Source organism: Asterias amurensis, chromosome 1 (assembly GCF_032118995.1).
Source record: "Asterias amurensis chromosome 1, ASM3211899v1".
NCBI classification, from domain to species: Eukaryota; Metazoa; Echinodermata; class Asteroidea; order Forcipulatida; family Asteriidae; genus Asterias; species Asterias amurensis.
This window is the reverse complement of record NC_092648.1, coordinates 13,364,093-13,379,973: the sequence shown is the minus strand read 5'-3', so window position 1 is coordinate 13,379,973 and position 15,881 is coordinate 13,364,093. Positions and strand designations below refer to the sequence as shown.

Sequence of the window (15,881 nt, the reverse complement as noted above, 5' to 3'; positions counted from 1 at the left end):
ATAAAAAAAAGTGAACCGTATTTTGGTTTATATAATACCTTTGTAGTTTCATATTGTATATCAAATTGAGCTTTTGTGTGACTACGCTCATTCATAAAAAAGATAAAGTTAGGGACCTTTTAGTGTGTGTAAAATTTTGCTTGCAAACTAAAGGGAAGAACATTCTCAGGCAACCCAAAAAAATGAAGAGTCATAAGGCATCTGGGTACAAGGGATTTGCATTCATCGCTTACATTATTATGTATAATGTAGACTCGAAAGGGTAACTGGTAGACACAACCGTACATGACCTCAGTGTATATTAATCATCAGTTATGAGGTCAAGTGAGGTTGCAGCTACTGGTTACCGAATAGAGTCTCTCTCCATTTAAAGAAGCAATACATATCAAGTCATGATATCATTTATTTTGTACTGATATTTCTAATGACGCATGTTGTTATTTCCACCATTCTCCACCAAACTCTTTTCTCCCCCCCCATCATACCAATCGGAATGCCATCTTTAATATGGGGGTAACTTTGCATGTGAATGCTTTGCATCCATAACCTGATCCATCCCATCATCGTAGAATGTGAAAGTGGTGAGAAAAACCTAACCGGTAGACCAAACTGGCATTTTTGTTGTCGCTGCGTACAATGTAGCATCTTGCTGTGTTGCTGTGTACCCTGTTAAAAAAAAAACAGCTGCTGCGTTAGTTTGTAGCTAAAGTAGCAAGCTCTCCCACTGTGTAGAGCTAGAGTGTTGTTTAAAAGTGTTATTTATCAAGCAGGAAGCTACAAGCCAGCAGGCCATGTTGCTGCAGAATTTGTTGATGGAGATCTTGTTACTGCAGAACTTGTTGCTGCAGATCTTGAAGCTGCAAATCGTGTTGCTGCATAAATTATTGCCCCAAATGTTCTTGCTGCAGATCTTGTTGCCGCAGATTTAGACTTTATTGCCGCAGATCTAGAACTGGTTGCTGCAGATCTTATTGCCACAGACTTTGTCGCTGTAGAACTTGTTGGCGCAGATCTTGTCGCTGCATAACTTGTTGCCGCAGATCTTGTAACTGCAGATCTTGTTGCTGCAGATCTTGTTGCTGCAGATATTGTGAGTCCAGGAAAGAAAGAGAAATCCCTCAACAAATTGTTTCGCACCCTGCCGCACCCTTATGCACTGTTCTATGACAAACCGCTGCTTGTAGCAAAAATGAAGATCTTTACGTTGAAATGTATAGTATAGAAGTAATTGCATTGCATGAGGACTGTCTGACCTACATGTACAGGTTGACCTGGACCTTGTACATGTACATGTGTTTGACGATGCATGGTCTTTAATGTCTTTGTTTTCACCCCTCCTTCCATTCCATTCCTCTTTATCCTTGAATATGTTACCCCTTCACCCCTATTGCATGTGAATCCGGCCTGCTAGAGATGAGATTGTCCGGTGAGCTATAAAAAAAAGGACTAATATACACTCAGTCCATGCTTGTTTTTTATTTGCTATACCCGGGATGCTTAATGGTGGTGTTGGTGGTTGGAATCTTAATGTTCTTGCTGTGACTAATCTTAAACTTGACTATCTTGAACCTTTTCCTTTCTTACCTCTTTGTAGTTTATTATTTATAGACGTTTTATTTTTGATGGAATGATCATCTAAAGTTCTTAAGAGTTTTTCTTTTAGCTAGAACCATTTGAAGTTTTGATTCTCAGATTCCTTTCTAAATAAAGTGATTAAAAAATCACTTGACTGCATTTTTGGAGCACATAAGCTTCATAAGGCACTTGTGTTAGGCATGATATTCTTCCTACTTTTTTCTGATTTAAAATTTCAAAATTAAGATTTATATATGTATTTAAGAGCAATCTTGGCTGATTTTGTTGTGATTGTCTTTTTAAACAAAGAAGCTTGGTCTAAGTAAAAAGACATCAGGTCATACTTTTTTGAGAGAGAGTTTGGCTGTTGCCGTTTATAACACACCACTGTGGGGGCTAGTTACAAAGATGGGAAAAAGTTACCAACGGAAAAATCAAACAACAATACAACAAGAGTGATTTAAAAAATATGTAGGTCACAATTTTCAAACCAAAGTACTGGATTTATATTACAGCTTACAGATTTAATGAGTTTGTCAGGGCAAAATATTTTTATTATACCTGCTTTTAAGCACCATTTACTTTGATTTAAATATGATGAACTATTAAACAACCACTGGGGCCTCGTTCACTACCAGCAAGAAAAAACAACTCAAAGTAAAAATATTGAATGTATTTTTTGGCAAGGGTTATGTGTTTGAATCTAGAACATTTGCTAGGTAAAGCCGTTTGGCTTTTAAAAAGATAGTGGATAAAGTTGTTATGTTTGTCAGTAATTCATATCCCTGTGTTGGTGGTTGATTCCTTTTGATGGGAACTAACTTTTTAAAACATACTTTGTCATGAAAAGATTTATTTTTTTCGACAGTTGTGTGTTGAAATGTAATATTTTTGTGGTAAATGCTAACATGCACAAAGTGATACTAGGTATGGTCTGTCACAATTTGTTCATCGCACCTGTTGCACGTTAACCCTCCCCAAACTTCCTGTAAATATTTGTTTGGTAACACATTCCTGGCTTCCCTGGTTTGTTTTGATAAGTTAACTGTATTACCTGCAGCCGATCTCACGAAGCGCTAGGATTAATCCTATTTTGAGTTTGGATGAGTAACTCATCCTAACTTAGGATGGGTTCAATTCATCCTAACATCCAATGATACGGAACTTAACTCGTCCTAAGTCCTAAAATTAATCCTAAGTTATGAAGAGTTTGGTGAAATCGACGGCTGGTCTTAGCTTGATAAGTTAACTGTATTCCCTGGTCTTAGTTTGATAATTTAACTGTATTCCCTGGTCTTAGTTTGATAAGTTAACTGTATTCCCTGGTTTTAGTTTGAAAGCTAACTGTATTTCCTGGTTTTAGGTCGTGAGTTTGAATCCCACCCAAGTAATATGCCTTTCCACAGGACTCAGGGAAAAGTACTACTACAGAGTATGCAGTGCTTTACACACATCAGTGTTTGGATTAAACTAAATAATATACCTTGTTTAATTTTTTTTTTTGGGTGGGGGGTTCACATGAAGTCAGAGTTTGTAAACTTTCTGCATACAGATAACTAATGGTTGCAGTGTGACTCTGTTGATGATATCCTTATCATTAAAAAAGAAGAACAAGATTTACATAAAGAATAACTTGTGCGTACAACCATTTAAAAATCTCTTCTGGGAGAACTGTTGGTTTTGAGAAGAACAGTTGTGTTCTCAACGTTTCAAACAGTATACTCTGCTCGCTTCAGACGAATTTGATACAGGATGACTGCAAAGTGGTCTACTGGTCAACTTGAATTCATTATTGTAGAATCTGTCAAACTCAAAATCACCTCATCACGTTTTTTTGTTTTTGTTTACTCACACATTTTGTTTTGATACTAACCGCTCATGAATAACTCGATGTTTATATTGTTATTGTTTATCCTATACCCCATCCTTAACCTTTGTTCCAGCTGGAAAAAAAAAGTTCTGATCAGTGTGCTCAAATAAACAAAAAATGTTCCTTTAAGTTTATTTTTTGATTATTTAGGATAACTGCAAACTTGCATTTGTCTGTTTGTGTTTCTAAAAACGGCTTCTCTGTGAGTTTCAATGTTGCTCAGATGCTTTATAATTTTTATTTATAAAAGCAGCATCTTTCTATTAGAAAATATTAGAAAAAAAGTGAGCTATCTGTAGACTTTTTCATTAAATTTGCTTACAAATTTTATACTGCTGGAGGTAAGTTCAGTGAATGTGTTTGTTTATATTAAAAATAAAAACTTTAAGAACTATAAGAGTTCCATTTCTTTGTTACTGTACCACCGGTACTGTTGTTGTTTCAACTGACATCAATACTTCAAATGACATTGAATATTTTGAGGTCACAACGGCGATCCAAATATTTGTCAATTTTGATTGGCTGATATTCATTGCCTTTTGAAGGGGAGGTGTGGCATTGTGAATTCTTATCAGAATTCCAGGAGGTACAAACCTGTCAAATAGTCTTCATCTTAACTCGGGGGTTTGTGGGCAATCGTGAATAATAACTGCTTGGTTTGAGACTAACATTATAATAACTCTGACCAAAAAGCAAAACTAATACAAGTACATTCCATCTATTTTATTTAAACCAAGCCTTTTTATTTAGCAGGTTGGATAGTTCTTGTCAAAAACACAACCTTTTTTTAAGATAAATTGTAATGTACACAATTTTACTTACCAGAATAAGCTTTCCATCCAAAATACCATTCACACAAATTGTTTGTGACTGGGTGTCCTGCTTAATTTCACTTACCATAAAATGATTAAGAGTCAGTTCAGGTAAATAATTGACATAGTTGCTCACGGTCAAAAAATGTTTTTTTTTTATACTTTGTGGGTGGAAGGGCCTTGGGGTGCAAGTAAACAAAATTGCATTTCAATTCCATATATAGCCCGTTGCCATGGTTACGGCTCATTTTGTTTTTTGGCCATTTTAGGCCGATTTTGGGGTCTGAAAAACTGGTTTTTAGCTCATATTTACAACTCCACCCCGCCAAAATGCAAAATTATTTCAAAAACCCTTTTGTATCTCTACAAAGTATCATCCTTGGCCTTCCTTGAGAAAAAAAATTATTGCTTTAAATATCACCCTTGTGCTATTTTTGCACCATGCATTACAGTATGTTTTTAGAAGTTGCAAAATCGAAATTTTTACCCTATTTTTGGACCCCAAAATGTCAACTTGCCAGGGGTCTCAGAAAATTATCCTTTCGGCTGTGATTAGGGCAAACATTGGTCTTTCCATATCTGGTGTCAAAAACTTGGGCAATTGTATCCTGTTGTGACAGTACTGCCTCAAAACTGGACTTTTTTTCCCCAAAACGTAAAAAATGCCTTTTTAAGGGTCTTTTCACATAATATCGATAAACGTGTCCACGGTAAAAAAAAAAGGAACATTTTTCTCATACTTTGTGGATGGTAGGGACTTGGGGTCCAAATAAACAGCATTTACATCTCAAATCATAATATAACACGTTGCCATGGTAACAGTTTATTTGTTTTTAGGCCACTTTAGGCCGATTTGGGGGTCTGAAACTGTTTTTTAGTTAATATTTACAACTCCACCCCACCAAAAAACAAGCATATTTCATAAAACCTTTTCCATCACTACAAATTATCATCCTTTGCTTTACTTGAGACAAAAAATTATCGCTATAGGTTTCACCCTTGTGGTGTTTTAAGATCGTGCATTATAGTATGTTTTTAGAACTTGCAAAATCAACATTTTTACCATATTTTTTGCCCTCAAAATTTCATTTTTGCAGGGGTCTCAGAATATTTTCCTTTCGGTTTTGATCAGGGCCAAAACTTGTCTTTTTATTTCTTTTAAGAAAAACCCGGGCAATTGTATCCTGATGTAACAGAATTGTCTCAAAACAGCTTTTCATAAGCACTCTGTAGGCTTAGTGCATTACCAAACATTGATCAGGACTTGTTAATGACCTAAATCTTAGAATTTGCCCCGGCCCCACCCCGGCCCCAACCATGGTGGGGTTCCTTTCAATTGTACTGTTGCAAACAATAAAAGAGTTCAGCAGGTAATGTTTGACAATGTTTTTTGTTGATCGTTGTCAGAGACATATATGCTAATTATGAACTAGTAAGATAGTGAATGGAAAAAATAATCAAACTAGCCCGAATAAACTTTTGTCACTGCAAATGCATCTTACTTATTTATGTTGAGCAGGTGCAAGTATTTACAACTTCTATCCGTGTTGTTTCATTAAAGGAACACACGTTGCCTTGGATCGGTAGAGTTGGTCTTTGAAAAGCGTTTGTAAACGTTTATTACAAAATGCATATGATTAGAAAGATATTTTAAAAGTAGAATATAATGATCCAGACAAGTATCACTCAAAAACATCTTTCTAACCATGCATTTTATAACAAGCGGTTACAAATGCATTTCAAGGACCAACTTGACCGATCCCTGGCAACGTGTTCCTTTTAAATGATCTCTTACGCTCGTCATGCAAATCGTTAGTATCATTGTTTTTGACATGATTGGATGCTCCAAACCATCTGCCTCAAGCACAGAAACTACATTGTTGATGATCTCTATGAAAAGTTTTACATTTGGTAGCAGGCAGGGACCAAGGTGAGTAGGCCCTGTAGGCTCATCGCACTCTACTTGCAATGGGAATCATACTTGTACAACAGGTAGTAGCCAAATCAAGAACTCTCAGTGGCAAAGCATTGGTTATGGTTTGGTTGGATACCATTATGTTTAAACACAAACTTTGTATTCATTACTCAAAGGGCATAGAAACAGTGCCAGATTTTTAACAAGCATGCATTGTTTTTGGAAAAATTACTATACTTAAGGCATGATTAGTCACAACAGGATACAATAAACACAGTGTTTCTACCCAGAAGACATGAAAACACCAATAACAACCGAAAGGGACAACTTTTAAAAAAAGAGGCGCTATTCACAAAACATTGTTTTATGTAATGTCAAGAAATATGATTGGGGCTGGGCCTGGCAAATTCTAAAATTCATCAATCGTTCCTGATCAATGTTGGGTAATCCACTAAGCCTATAGAGTGCTTAGGAAAAGCTGCAAGATTGATAGAATTATTACTTTTTAATGTTCGAAATTCAGTATGAAGAAAAAAAACAATTCAAAATGCATTTTTCTGTTTGGGGAAAAAAGTCTATTTTTGAGACAGTACTGTTAACATCAGGATACACTTGCCCAAGTTTTTTTACCAGAAAAAAAGGACAAACTTTGGACCTGATCAAAACCGAAAGGAAAATATTCTGAGACCCCTGAAAAAAATGAAATTTTGAGGGCCAAAAATGTGGTAAAAATGTTGATTTTGCAAGTTCTAAAAACATATTCTAATGCATGTTCTAAAAATAGCTAAAGAGTGAATTTTATAGCAATATTTTCTTGTCCCAAGTAAAGCCAAGGACGATACTTTGTAGTGATGGAAAAGGTTTTATGAAATATTTTTTATTTTGGTGGGGTGGAGTTGTAAATAATAACTAAAAAACAGTTTTTTCAGACCCCAAAATTGGTCTAAAGTGGCCTAAACACAAATGAACGGTTACCATGGCAACGTGTTATATTATGATTTAAAATGTAAATGCTGTTTATTTGGACCCCAAGTCCCTACCATCCACAAAGTATAAGAAAAATATTCCTTTATTTTTACCGTGGACACGTATGACGATATTATGTGAAAAGACCCTTAAAAAGGCATTTTTCACGTTTTGGGGAAAAAAGTCTAGTTTTGAGGCAGTACTGTCACAACAGGATACAATTGCCCAAGTTTTTGACACCAGATATGGAAAGACCAATGTTTGCCCTAATCACAGCCGAAAGTAAAATTTTCTGAGACCCCTGGCAAGTTGACATTTTGGGGTCCAAAAATAGGGTAAAAATGTCGATTTTGCAAGTTTTAAAAACATACTGTAATGCATGATGCAAAAATAGCACAAGGGTGATATTTAAACCAATAATTGTTTTTCTCAAGGAAGGCCAAGGATGATACTTTGTAGTGATATAAAAGGTTTTTTGAAATAATTTTGCATTTTGGTGGGGTGGAGTTGTAAATATGAGCTAAAAACCAGTTTTTCAGACCTCAAAATCGGCCTAAAATGGCCAAAAAACAAAATGAGCTGTAACCATGGCAACGGGCTATATACGGAATTAAAAATGCAATTTTGTTTACTTGCACCCCAAGGCCCTTCCACCCACAAAGTATAAAAAAAAATCATTTTTTGACCGTGAGCAACTATGTCAATTATTTACCTGAACTGACTCTTAAGCAACATTTTCTGCTGGGGTAGCTGTATGAAATTGAGCCCTGGTTTTTACCATTGTATTTTAAGTAAGTATGTGTTATCACAATGTGGTTTTAACTACCTTTTTAAAATTTGGTTTCTGTTGAACAGAGTTGACAGGAACTGACGGTTTCTCTCTGGAGTCCTGTAAGAGCATGGTTGCCTCAAGTGACGTATCCTTTTACAACTGCCAAAGAGGGTTGATTAACTCTCCTTCTAGCAGGGTGTTTCTTGAGACAGTCGACCCATACCTCAATATGCCACAATATTTGTATGTAGAGATTAGAACCATAGCCCAAAATTATTCATAAGAGAAATGGGGAAAACCAGGTAGGGACTGAAAACCCTATCGACATGTAAGGTCCGGTCTGAGGTGGAATTTGAATCGATGTGCACAGAGGTGAAAGGCAGGGAAAGATACCACTGAGCCCCTGGTCAAAATCCTCACTGGCAATCTGTGGCACTGATTGACCACACATATAAATACAAGGATAGGAAAGTGTGACATTGGTTACTTCACTGTTTTGTGTATAGCATGTTGGAGATTTTGAGGCATCTTGAAGTATTTACCTTTCGGGGGGTTTGCATTATTTAATTATTTAATATATTGTATCTGTTGATAAGTTTGAATTTGTTACGTTGTGAACTGTGTTGACTTTCAAAAGTGGAATTGTGATGTTACTATATGTACATGTATATTGTATTATGTTTTCCTGAACAGCTGATTTTCAGAGTGATCGTTCTGGTAAGCTTGGCTTTGAGGAATTCCTGGAGTTGTGGAACGGCATCCGAAAGTGGAAGGTGAGCTAAACAAAATATTGCACAGATTGTTGCCCATGAGACTGTCTTTAGTAGACCAGCCCCTGATTTCAAGAAGCGCTGCGACGTCGTAAGTTGCGAACTCGTCACAGCCGCGACGTGTCTTATAGGTCTGCGATGCATCGCAAACCCTACGATACGTCGCTACTTGCGATGAGTTTCGTGAAATCGGGGGCAGGGGTTGTGCCTAATGGTGTCGTGGTGGAGCATTCTGTATCTGCGATTGAAGGGATATGACCTTTGTACAGGGATGTTCACACCCCCATTCTTGGTGAAGGTTGATGATAGTTATATTGACGATGTGCTTCTTTTTTTTGTTTGCAGATGGTGTTCGCTCAATTTGACAAGGACAGATCTGGGTCTTTCTCTGCCTATGAGTTGCAGCTTGCCTTGAATGCCATTGGTGAGTTGAAACACTTTATTCATAGGTATTAGTTTTGCGCCTGGATAAAGAATATAGATGCAAAACTGAAATCTATTAAACCGCTGCTGACACATAGGATTTGAACAGCTTCTAGCCAATGGCCTGTCTCGTAAGGGTAAGGCAAATGCCTGTGTATGTTTCTGGGCGACTCTTTCCTTGATATGCGTTATGTTGTTAATGTTTGATGTTTGGGACACTTTGCACAGGCGTCTTAATATTTTAGTTCTTTGCAGGCCATTGACAAGACTAATATCAAGTTATCATTTTTATCTCTGCTCATTTCTATTAATGTATATATATATTTTTGAGCTTTTTCTTGTTGTTTAACTGTTTAAGGCAGTGGACACAAATGATATTTACTCAGAATAATTATTAGCATAAAACCTTACTTGGTAACGAGTAATGGGGAGAGGTGTAGAGTATAAAACATGGTGAGAAACGGCTCCCTTTGAAGTAACATAGTTTTCAAGAAAGAAGTAATTTTCCACGAATTTGATTACTGGCTCTGATTTAGAAATTGAGGTCTCAAAATCAAGCATCTGAATGCACACAACTCAGTGTGACTAGGGTGATTTTTCTTTCATTATCTCGCAACTTCGACGACCGATTGAGCTCAAATTTTCACAGGTTTATTATTTTATGCATATGTTGAGATACAGTAAGTGAGAAGACTGGTCTTTGACAAATAATTACCAATAGTGTCCAGTGTCTTGAAGTGCTTTGAGGCTTGTATATAAACTGAGGCGCTCTATAAATTCATTATTATTATTGTTATTATTATTATTATATCACGCAACCTGACCTTAACAAGTTGCGTACAATTAGGTTAAGGAAGTCAGTTTTTAACTTCGTTAAAATTGTAGTCATCGTTTTGTAGTCATCGTTTATATTGTATTCTGGATTTCTTCTTAGCTTAGGCTTACTTTTCCATTTTGATTATTGTACCGTTAAATGTTATTAATTGTATTTAGTGCCCTGATAAATTTTGTGGGTTCGTCTAGCTTTAGAAGTGTTCATTATAATTACTTTTTTTTTGAGAGTGGAAATATTAACACTTTCAATGGAATTGTTTTGAACCTCGTACAGGCTACAGGGTAAGCACCAAGACTCTCGGCGCCATGGTGCTGCGCTTTGCCAACACCAGTGGACAGATCAGCTTTGATGATTTCATCTGCTGCACCGTCAAGCTGAAGCACATGATCGGTAAGTCTAGAGCGGGACAACTTTCTTAGCAATTTGCTAACAACCAAAACAAGGCAACCAGACAACCTGTGCACTTGACTGGTGCCCTGTATTACTAATATCTACTTATTTAGCACACAGATTTGCTAAGCACAAAAAATGTTATTCAGCAAAACAAGACAACCAGCCAATTCTTATCCAATAGGCACTGCCTTGACTGGTGACCAGGGACCAATTTCATGAGCATGGAAATAGCTCGCTTATTTTACACATGTTACTGGCCAAAATTGTATGCCTTATACATTGCTTGTGACTGGCATTTAGCTGTTGTTTACTGAGCATAACAATTGAGTGGAGTCTTGGCCGGTAGCAAAATTTTGTGCTTAAGCAGCTCTATGAAATTGGGCCCAGGTGATAAGCTGAGAGACATGTTTATGATGTTTTTGTATGAGTGCCCAGCTAGTCTAGACGATGTGTTCTATTTTAGTGGATAGTGGTTCATTACCATTCAGTTCAGTATCTGTCATCTGATGTCACCAGTGTACATTGAAGCATTTCCCAAGAAATTTTGTGTAGCACCCATCCAGTGCCTCTTCTAGTTCCCTGGTGACTGTCCATGTATCTGAACCATACATCATGATGGATTCTACAATAGACCCTTCCCATGAAATATGTAATTAATTGCACATAGCACTTGCGCACTAACATTTTGGTTGGCAGATTTAGGGAATATCGTGCTGTTTTGTACATGGCTAATGGCTGCGTGACACAGACGCGATTGCGCGTCTGCTTAGTGCAGCTCTATGGCATTTGCCAACCGGTAGGGTCTGTGCGCATGCGTGAATGTAATTAGCATATTTCATGGGTAGGGTCCATTGAGGATGTGTTGTTTAGTATTTCTGTTGAGGCATGATTTCAATCAGATGGTCATTTTTTTGAAAGCCAACCATGCTATGTCTATGATTTCCCCTTTGCTGTCTCTCACAAGGGCACCAAGGTACTTGTGGTTGTCAACTTCATTTAGTTGTACACTGCTACCTGTTTAGTCTCTATAGTAGCAGACCATGAAGCTGGGCACTGAGGAGGCCAGCGTCAAACAACTCTTTACCATTGTCTGTTGGTTTCTTATTTTGTGTCTTCTGTCTTTTCCTCTCTCAGAGTCCTTCTTGGACAACGCACGTGGATCAACCGCACAGTACAGTATGGATGAGGTAAGATATCCTTTGACTATTTCTGGCATATTTTCCTTGTATCATCTAAAACCTTGTTTTAAACACAGTGCAGTATGTACATTAAGATTGAATAGTGCATATAATGCATACAAAATATAGCGCATACTTCTGGCGGACGCAAAAGTAGATATAGGGATTTGCTGCCTTGAACATTGCACGACTGATTGTGTGCATTCAAGTAAATAAGGCTGGGAGAGTAAACTGTATTTAAATGAGTTTTCCAAAATTATGTGTAAAAATAAGTTTAGCACTGGATCCGGAGTACAGTGGTTCGTCTATTCCAAATTTTAGTAGTTTTGTTTCTTCTTAAGATTTGCCTGTCTTTGTTTTTCAGGGGTTAAGTTCATATCGCTCTATGTTGTAAAGTGTTTTTGTTAACAGTCAAATGTACTCTTTAAATGAAATTAATTATATGCTTACTCACAATTTCTATCGATATCTGCTATAATCTACTGTTTAAATTGTTCCTTTACACAAATTGCATTTACTGTAATTGAGGATGTCATTGAGAAATACATGTTGTAATGAATTGAATTGAAATCTTTTTTACCATGTAGTTCCTGGCTATTGGAATGTACTCTTAAGCTGTCTATACGCTGTATGACATCAACTGTATGCTCCTAGCAGTGCCATGAAGACAATCCGGTGAACTCAACCTTGTACAATTTCTTCAAGTGGAGAAAGTTTTCAACTTTTTTCTTGTAATTTCAGATTATTATTAAAGATCCGTATTAAAATATTGTCATTCTTCATGAGGTATTAATCCAAAACTTCCGTCTATGCATGAGTACAAGAGAGTCTCCATGATACAATCTGCATGTTAGTTTTGTTTATTTTCTGAGAAGAAATTCTTTTTAAGGTTATGTTAAATTTTATAGCAGACTCGAATTCAAAATCTTGGCCTGTGGAGTATCAGTGCATTGATTGATGAAGTCAATTTTGTGCTCATTTCGCCTTCGACGATGAAAATTCGTCATAAAATGGAATTCCTGGCTGTTTTTACCATTTTCTCTACATGTAGATTGTATCTTGTCACTTTCGAAAATCTATTTTTCTGTCAGTCTGTGTTAACTATACATTTGAATGTACTATTGTTAAACATTATTAATAAAAACAACATACACAGGTTTAGCCTTCCGGGATTATTGGGTAATGGTGTTCAAATTGAACATCTTTATCGTGGTAGGGACTTACTAAGTAAAATTAACTGCCGAGCTTTTGACCTAGGAGGTGTCAGCGATATATATTTTTGAGAACTTTATGAATGCAATTAAATTTATCTGGACGCTACTTGCATTCAATAACTTGCTATGATTGGCTAGTCTAATTTTCATGACTAAAGAGCTGTCAACTGAAAGGCCTATCAATATATTTGGAGATTGGAGAAATGTAGAGATACTTTGGGTTTCCCCCTTTTCAATGTTGACGATGCACATTAAAGATGTATTCAAAAATTTATCATATAAAAGGTTTTTGTATTTTAGAGAGAATCGTGTATTGGAATAGCCCTTTATCATGCTGACACCATCTTGGTCATGTTCCCTGTGCACAGTTTTGATTGAAAGTGTGGAAAATTAACATGTGAAAAGGGACCAGACTGGAAGTGATTACGTTGAAAAATAGGACTTTCAGCGATGTAGCCTTAGCCAACAGCCATTACCAGACGTGGCTTCAGTTAAGCTGTGTGTAGTGAGGAGACAACAAACTCAAGATGGCTTCATCAAGATAACTTTACAAACACTTGAATGTATCTTTCCTTTTTTTAGATAACAAGATATCATACATAAATTGTGGTGTACTTTTGAGTGCGTAGAAAAAACAGTCTGCTCGTAGTATTAATCTTCACATAAAAAATTAAAAATTAAGGGTTTGAAAAATCACTTAGTTGACCAGCACGTAGCTGTATGTTATAATTTTTTTATATATATAAATGAATACTATTTTGATTATTTTTGATTTGAGGTGGTAGATTTTGTGTTTGTGTCATGCTAACTTTTCCTTTTCCGACAGCTTGATGTGTATGAAAGCAGTACTATCCCACAGACCTTCTGACTACCTGTGCATTGTTGTGAATTTACTTGGTGCTGCTGATCAAATCTTCCATCTTCCAATTTTTTTTGTCACCCCCACCTTTTTGCATCATTGCAATACTTTGAAATAACTTATATTTTAATGGTTAGCATTTTACAAAATAGCTGTGTTATGTGGACTAGATCCATCTGAATGCTGAACAAAACAAACAGTAAATACAGAGAAACATCTTTGGGTTTCCTAAGAATTTTTCGAAACGGAATTGGACGAGAAGTTGTATGACTCATGTTAAGAAAAAGAAATGGAGGGGAAAATATTGCAGTTTTCAATGTTGTTTATGAATTTGATTGGTTGTGAACAGGAACAAGAAAGGTTAAGGAAAATTTATGGATTGATCATGGTTTGATCATGGATATTGGAAAAATTAAACAATAAGTTTGGTCTCGGATGAATTTGATAAAACATTTGAATAAAATTAAATCGGTATATGGGGATTATGTGGTTTTGTGGAATCAACATTTTGTCATTCATAATTTTATATTTAATCAGGGTATTCATAATTTTGGTGTTTGAAGCAGGAAGTAACATTTTATCTTGAATTTTTTTAATTATTTCAAAATGTCTAGCTGAAGATAAATATTAAGAGGTACATTGCTATTCCTTAGTTTATTCAGCTTGTAGTTTATGTGCTTTCAGAGATCAGTACGATAACAAAATTAGTTGGCCTATTTGTATGTATTAGTGTTGTTACAAAAAATAAGGTAGTAAGTCAGAAATTACATTTAAAAACGCTTTGTGTTCAAACCGTATATCTCAAAAACCATTAAGACAGCATAAAAAACGCATATCATTGAAGCTTCAAGCAATCCATATTTCATGTCTGTATTTTGGTTCGATCTACCAATTTTTTTTTTATTTAAAATCAATAAAACTCAGAGACAACTCAAGTGAGCTCTTTTAGCCACATTCCGGCTTTTGAGCTGTTAAGGGGGAAACTTGGCTCGCAATACGATTTACATGAACCAGTTAATATGTATTCAGACTGGTGGCTCAATCCTGTCTGCTGAGCAGTCCTCGCTCATAAAAAACATCTCAGTGAAAACGTCATGTTACAAACGCTTTGAAATAAAAATGATACCTTAGGTGTGCTTGTACCACAAAAGCCTTTGCACATCAGTGTGGTAATAATACACTGCAGGCAACCACTGATGTGTGCATTAAATACATGGTACAATAGACCCTTCCCATGAAATATGTAAATTGCACATAGCGCACGCGCACTAACGTTTTGGTTGGCAAAATGAGGGAACATCGCGCTGTTTTGTACACGGCTAATGATTGCATGACCCAGACGTGATTGCGCATCTGCTTAGTACACAACTCTTATGGCTTTTGACAACCAACAGGGTCTGTAAGCATGCGTGAATGTAATTAGCATATTTCATGGGAAGTGTCTATTGTTTTATTGCCGTACTAAACCTCAGGATTAATAATAGAATTATGTCATTATAATGAAATAGATCCAATTCTGCTGGTTTATTCCTGGAAAAAGAAATTCTGGTATTCATTGGTACTACGGCAGAAATTGGTTTTAATTTCCTGCATTTTTTTTTTTCGCTTCTGTAGTGGAAAGATAGAAAGGTTTCCAGACCCAACCATTGCTGTTTTGAATAAGAGCCTGGATGGAGTGAGTGAGTCATTACACTTTAACATGTAAACTTACAAGACAAACGGCTTGTTTATTACGCATTATTTTGGGAGAGGAAATAAAACAAAGCGAAAAAAAAGAAGTAATTAATAGTACCTCAGAGTATGTCATTTTTAGATAATTTTGTTTGTACAATTGACAAGTTTTATGGGTGGCATTACTGGGCTCTTAGCGCACTTATCACACCCCAGGGGCGTAAAAAATCCACTGATTATTTGTTTTTTTAACAGGATAAGCAGAGCTGTGATTAAATGCAAGACCCATTGTTACAGGGTGCTCGGTTGTCCCAGTGGTTGCTCTCCACGCCTTTCACCTAACCCGGACTGTATCCTTACAAGGATTGATTTTTTTAAGTCCCTACTGGGGCGGCCGAGTAGTTCTTGGGTATAAATACTTTGGCCATTGAGTACGAGTACAAGTGTCCGAGTTTTGAGTATCAAGATATCCCAGTAGCGAGTCAACAGTCGAGTACCAAGTAATTAGGTATCCGAGTACAGTAGAACTAGTAACTTTATACCCCAAAATACTGCTAAATGTAGTATCAACACATTTATTATTTAGTTTTTAAAACTTATTTCTAGATGACATGGCCTTTTTGCAATA

At 36.3% G+C, this 15,881-nt stretch overlaps 1 protein-coding gene across 4 annotated transcripts in view; it reads left to right on the top strand.

The window, feature by feature from the left end:
* Positions 1 to 15,364, top strand: part of LOC139946322 (calpain-9-like) — a 47,189-nt gene extending 31,825 nt beyond the window's left edge. For 3 of the 4 annotated variants that reach the window (XM_071943959.1, XM_071943976.1, XM_071943950.1), the window contains 7 exons: positions 1,412 to 1,426; positions 7,994 to 8,055; positions 8,615 to 8,683; positions 9,026 to 9,104; positions 10,212 to 10,328; positions 11,466 to 11,518; positions 12,097 to 15,364. In XM_071943959.1, the coding sequence (XP_071800060.1) occupies positions 1,412 to 1,426; positions 7,994 to 8,055; positions 8,615 to 8,683; positions 9,026 to 9,104; positions 10,212 to 10,328; positions 11,466 to 11,518; positions 12,097 to 12,123 (422 nt within the window). In that variant the 3' untranslated portion in view covers positions 12,124 to 15,364. The remainder of the gene's footprint in view (positions 1 to 1,411; positions 1,427 to 7,993; positions 8,056 to 8,614; positions 8,684 to 9,025; positions 9,105 to 10,211; positions 10,329 to 11,465; positions 11,519 to 12,096) is intronic. The other variant, XM_071943969.1, reaches the window with a different exon arrangement.
* The last annotated feature ends 517 nt before the right edge of the window (positions 15,365 to 15,881 follow it).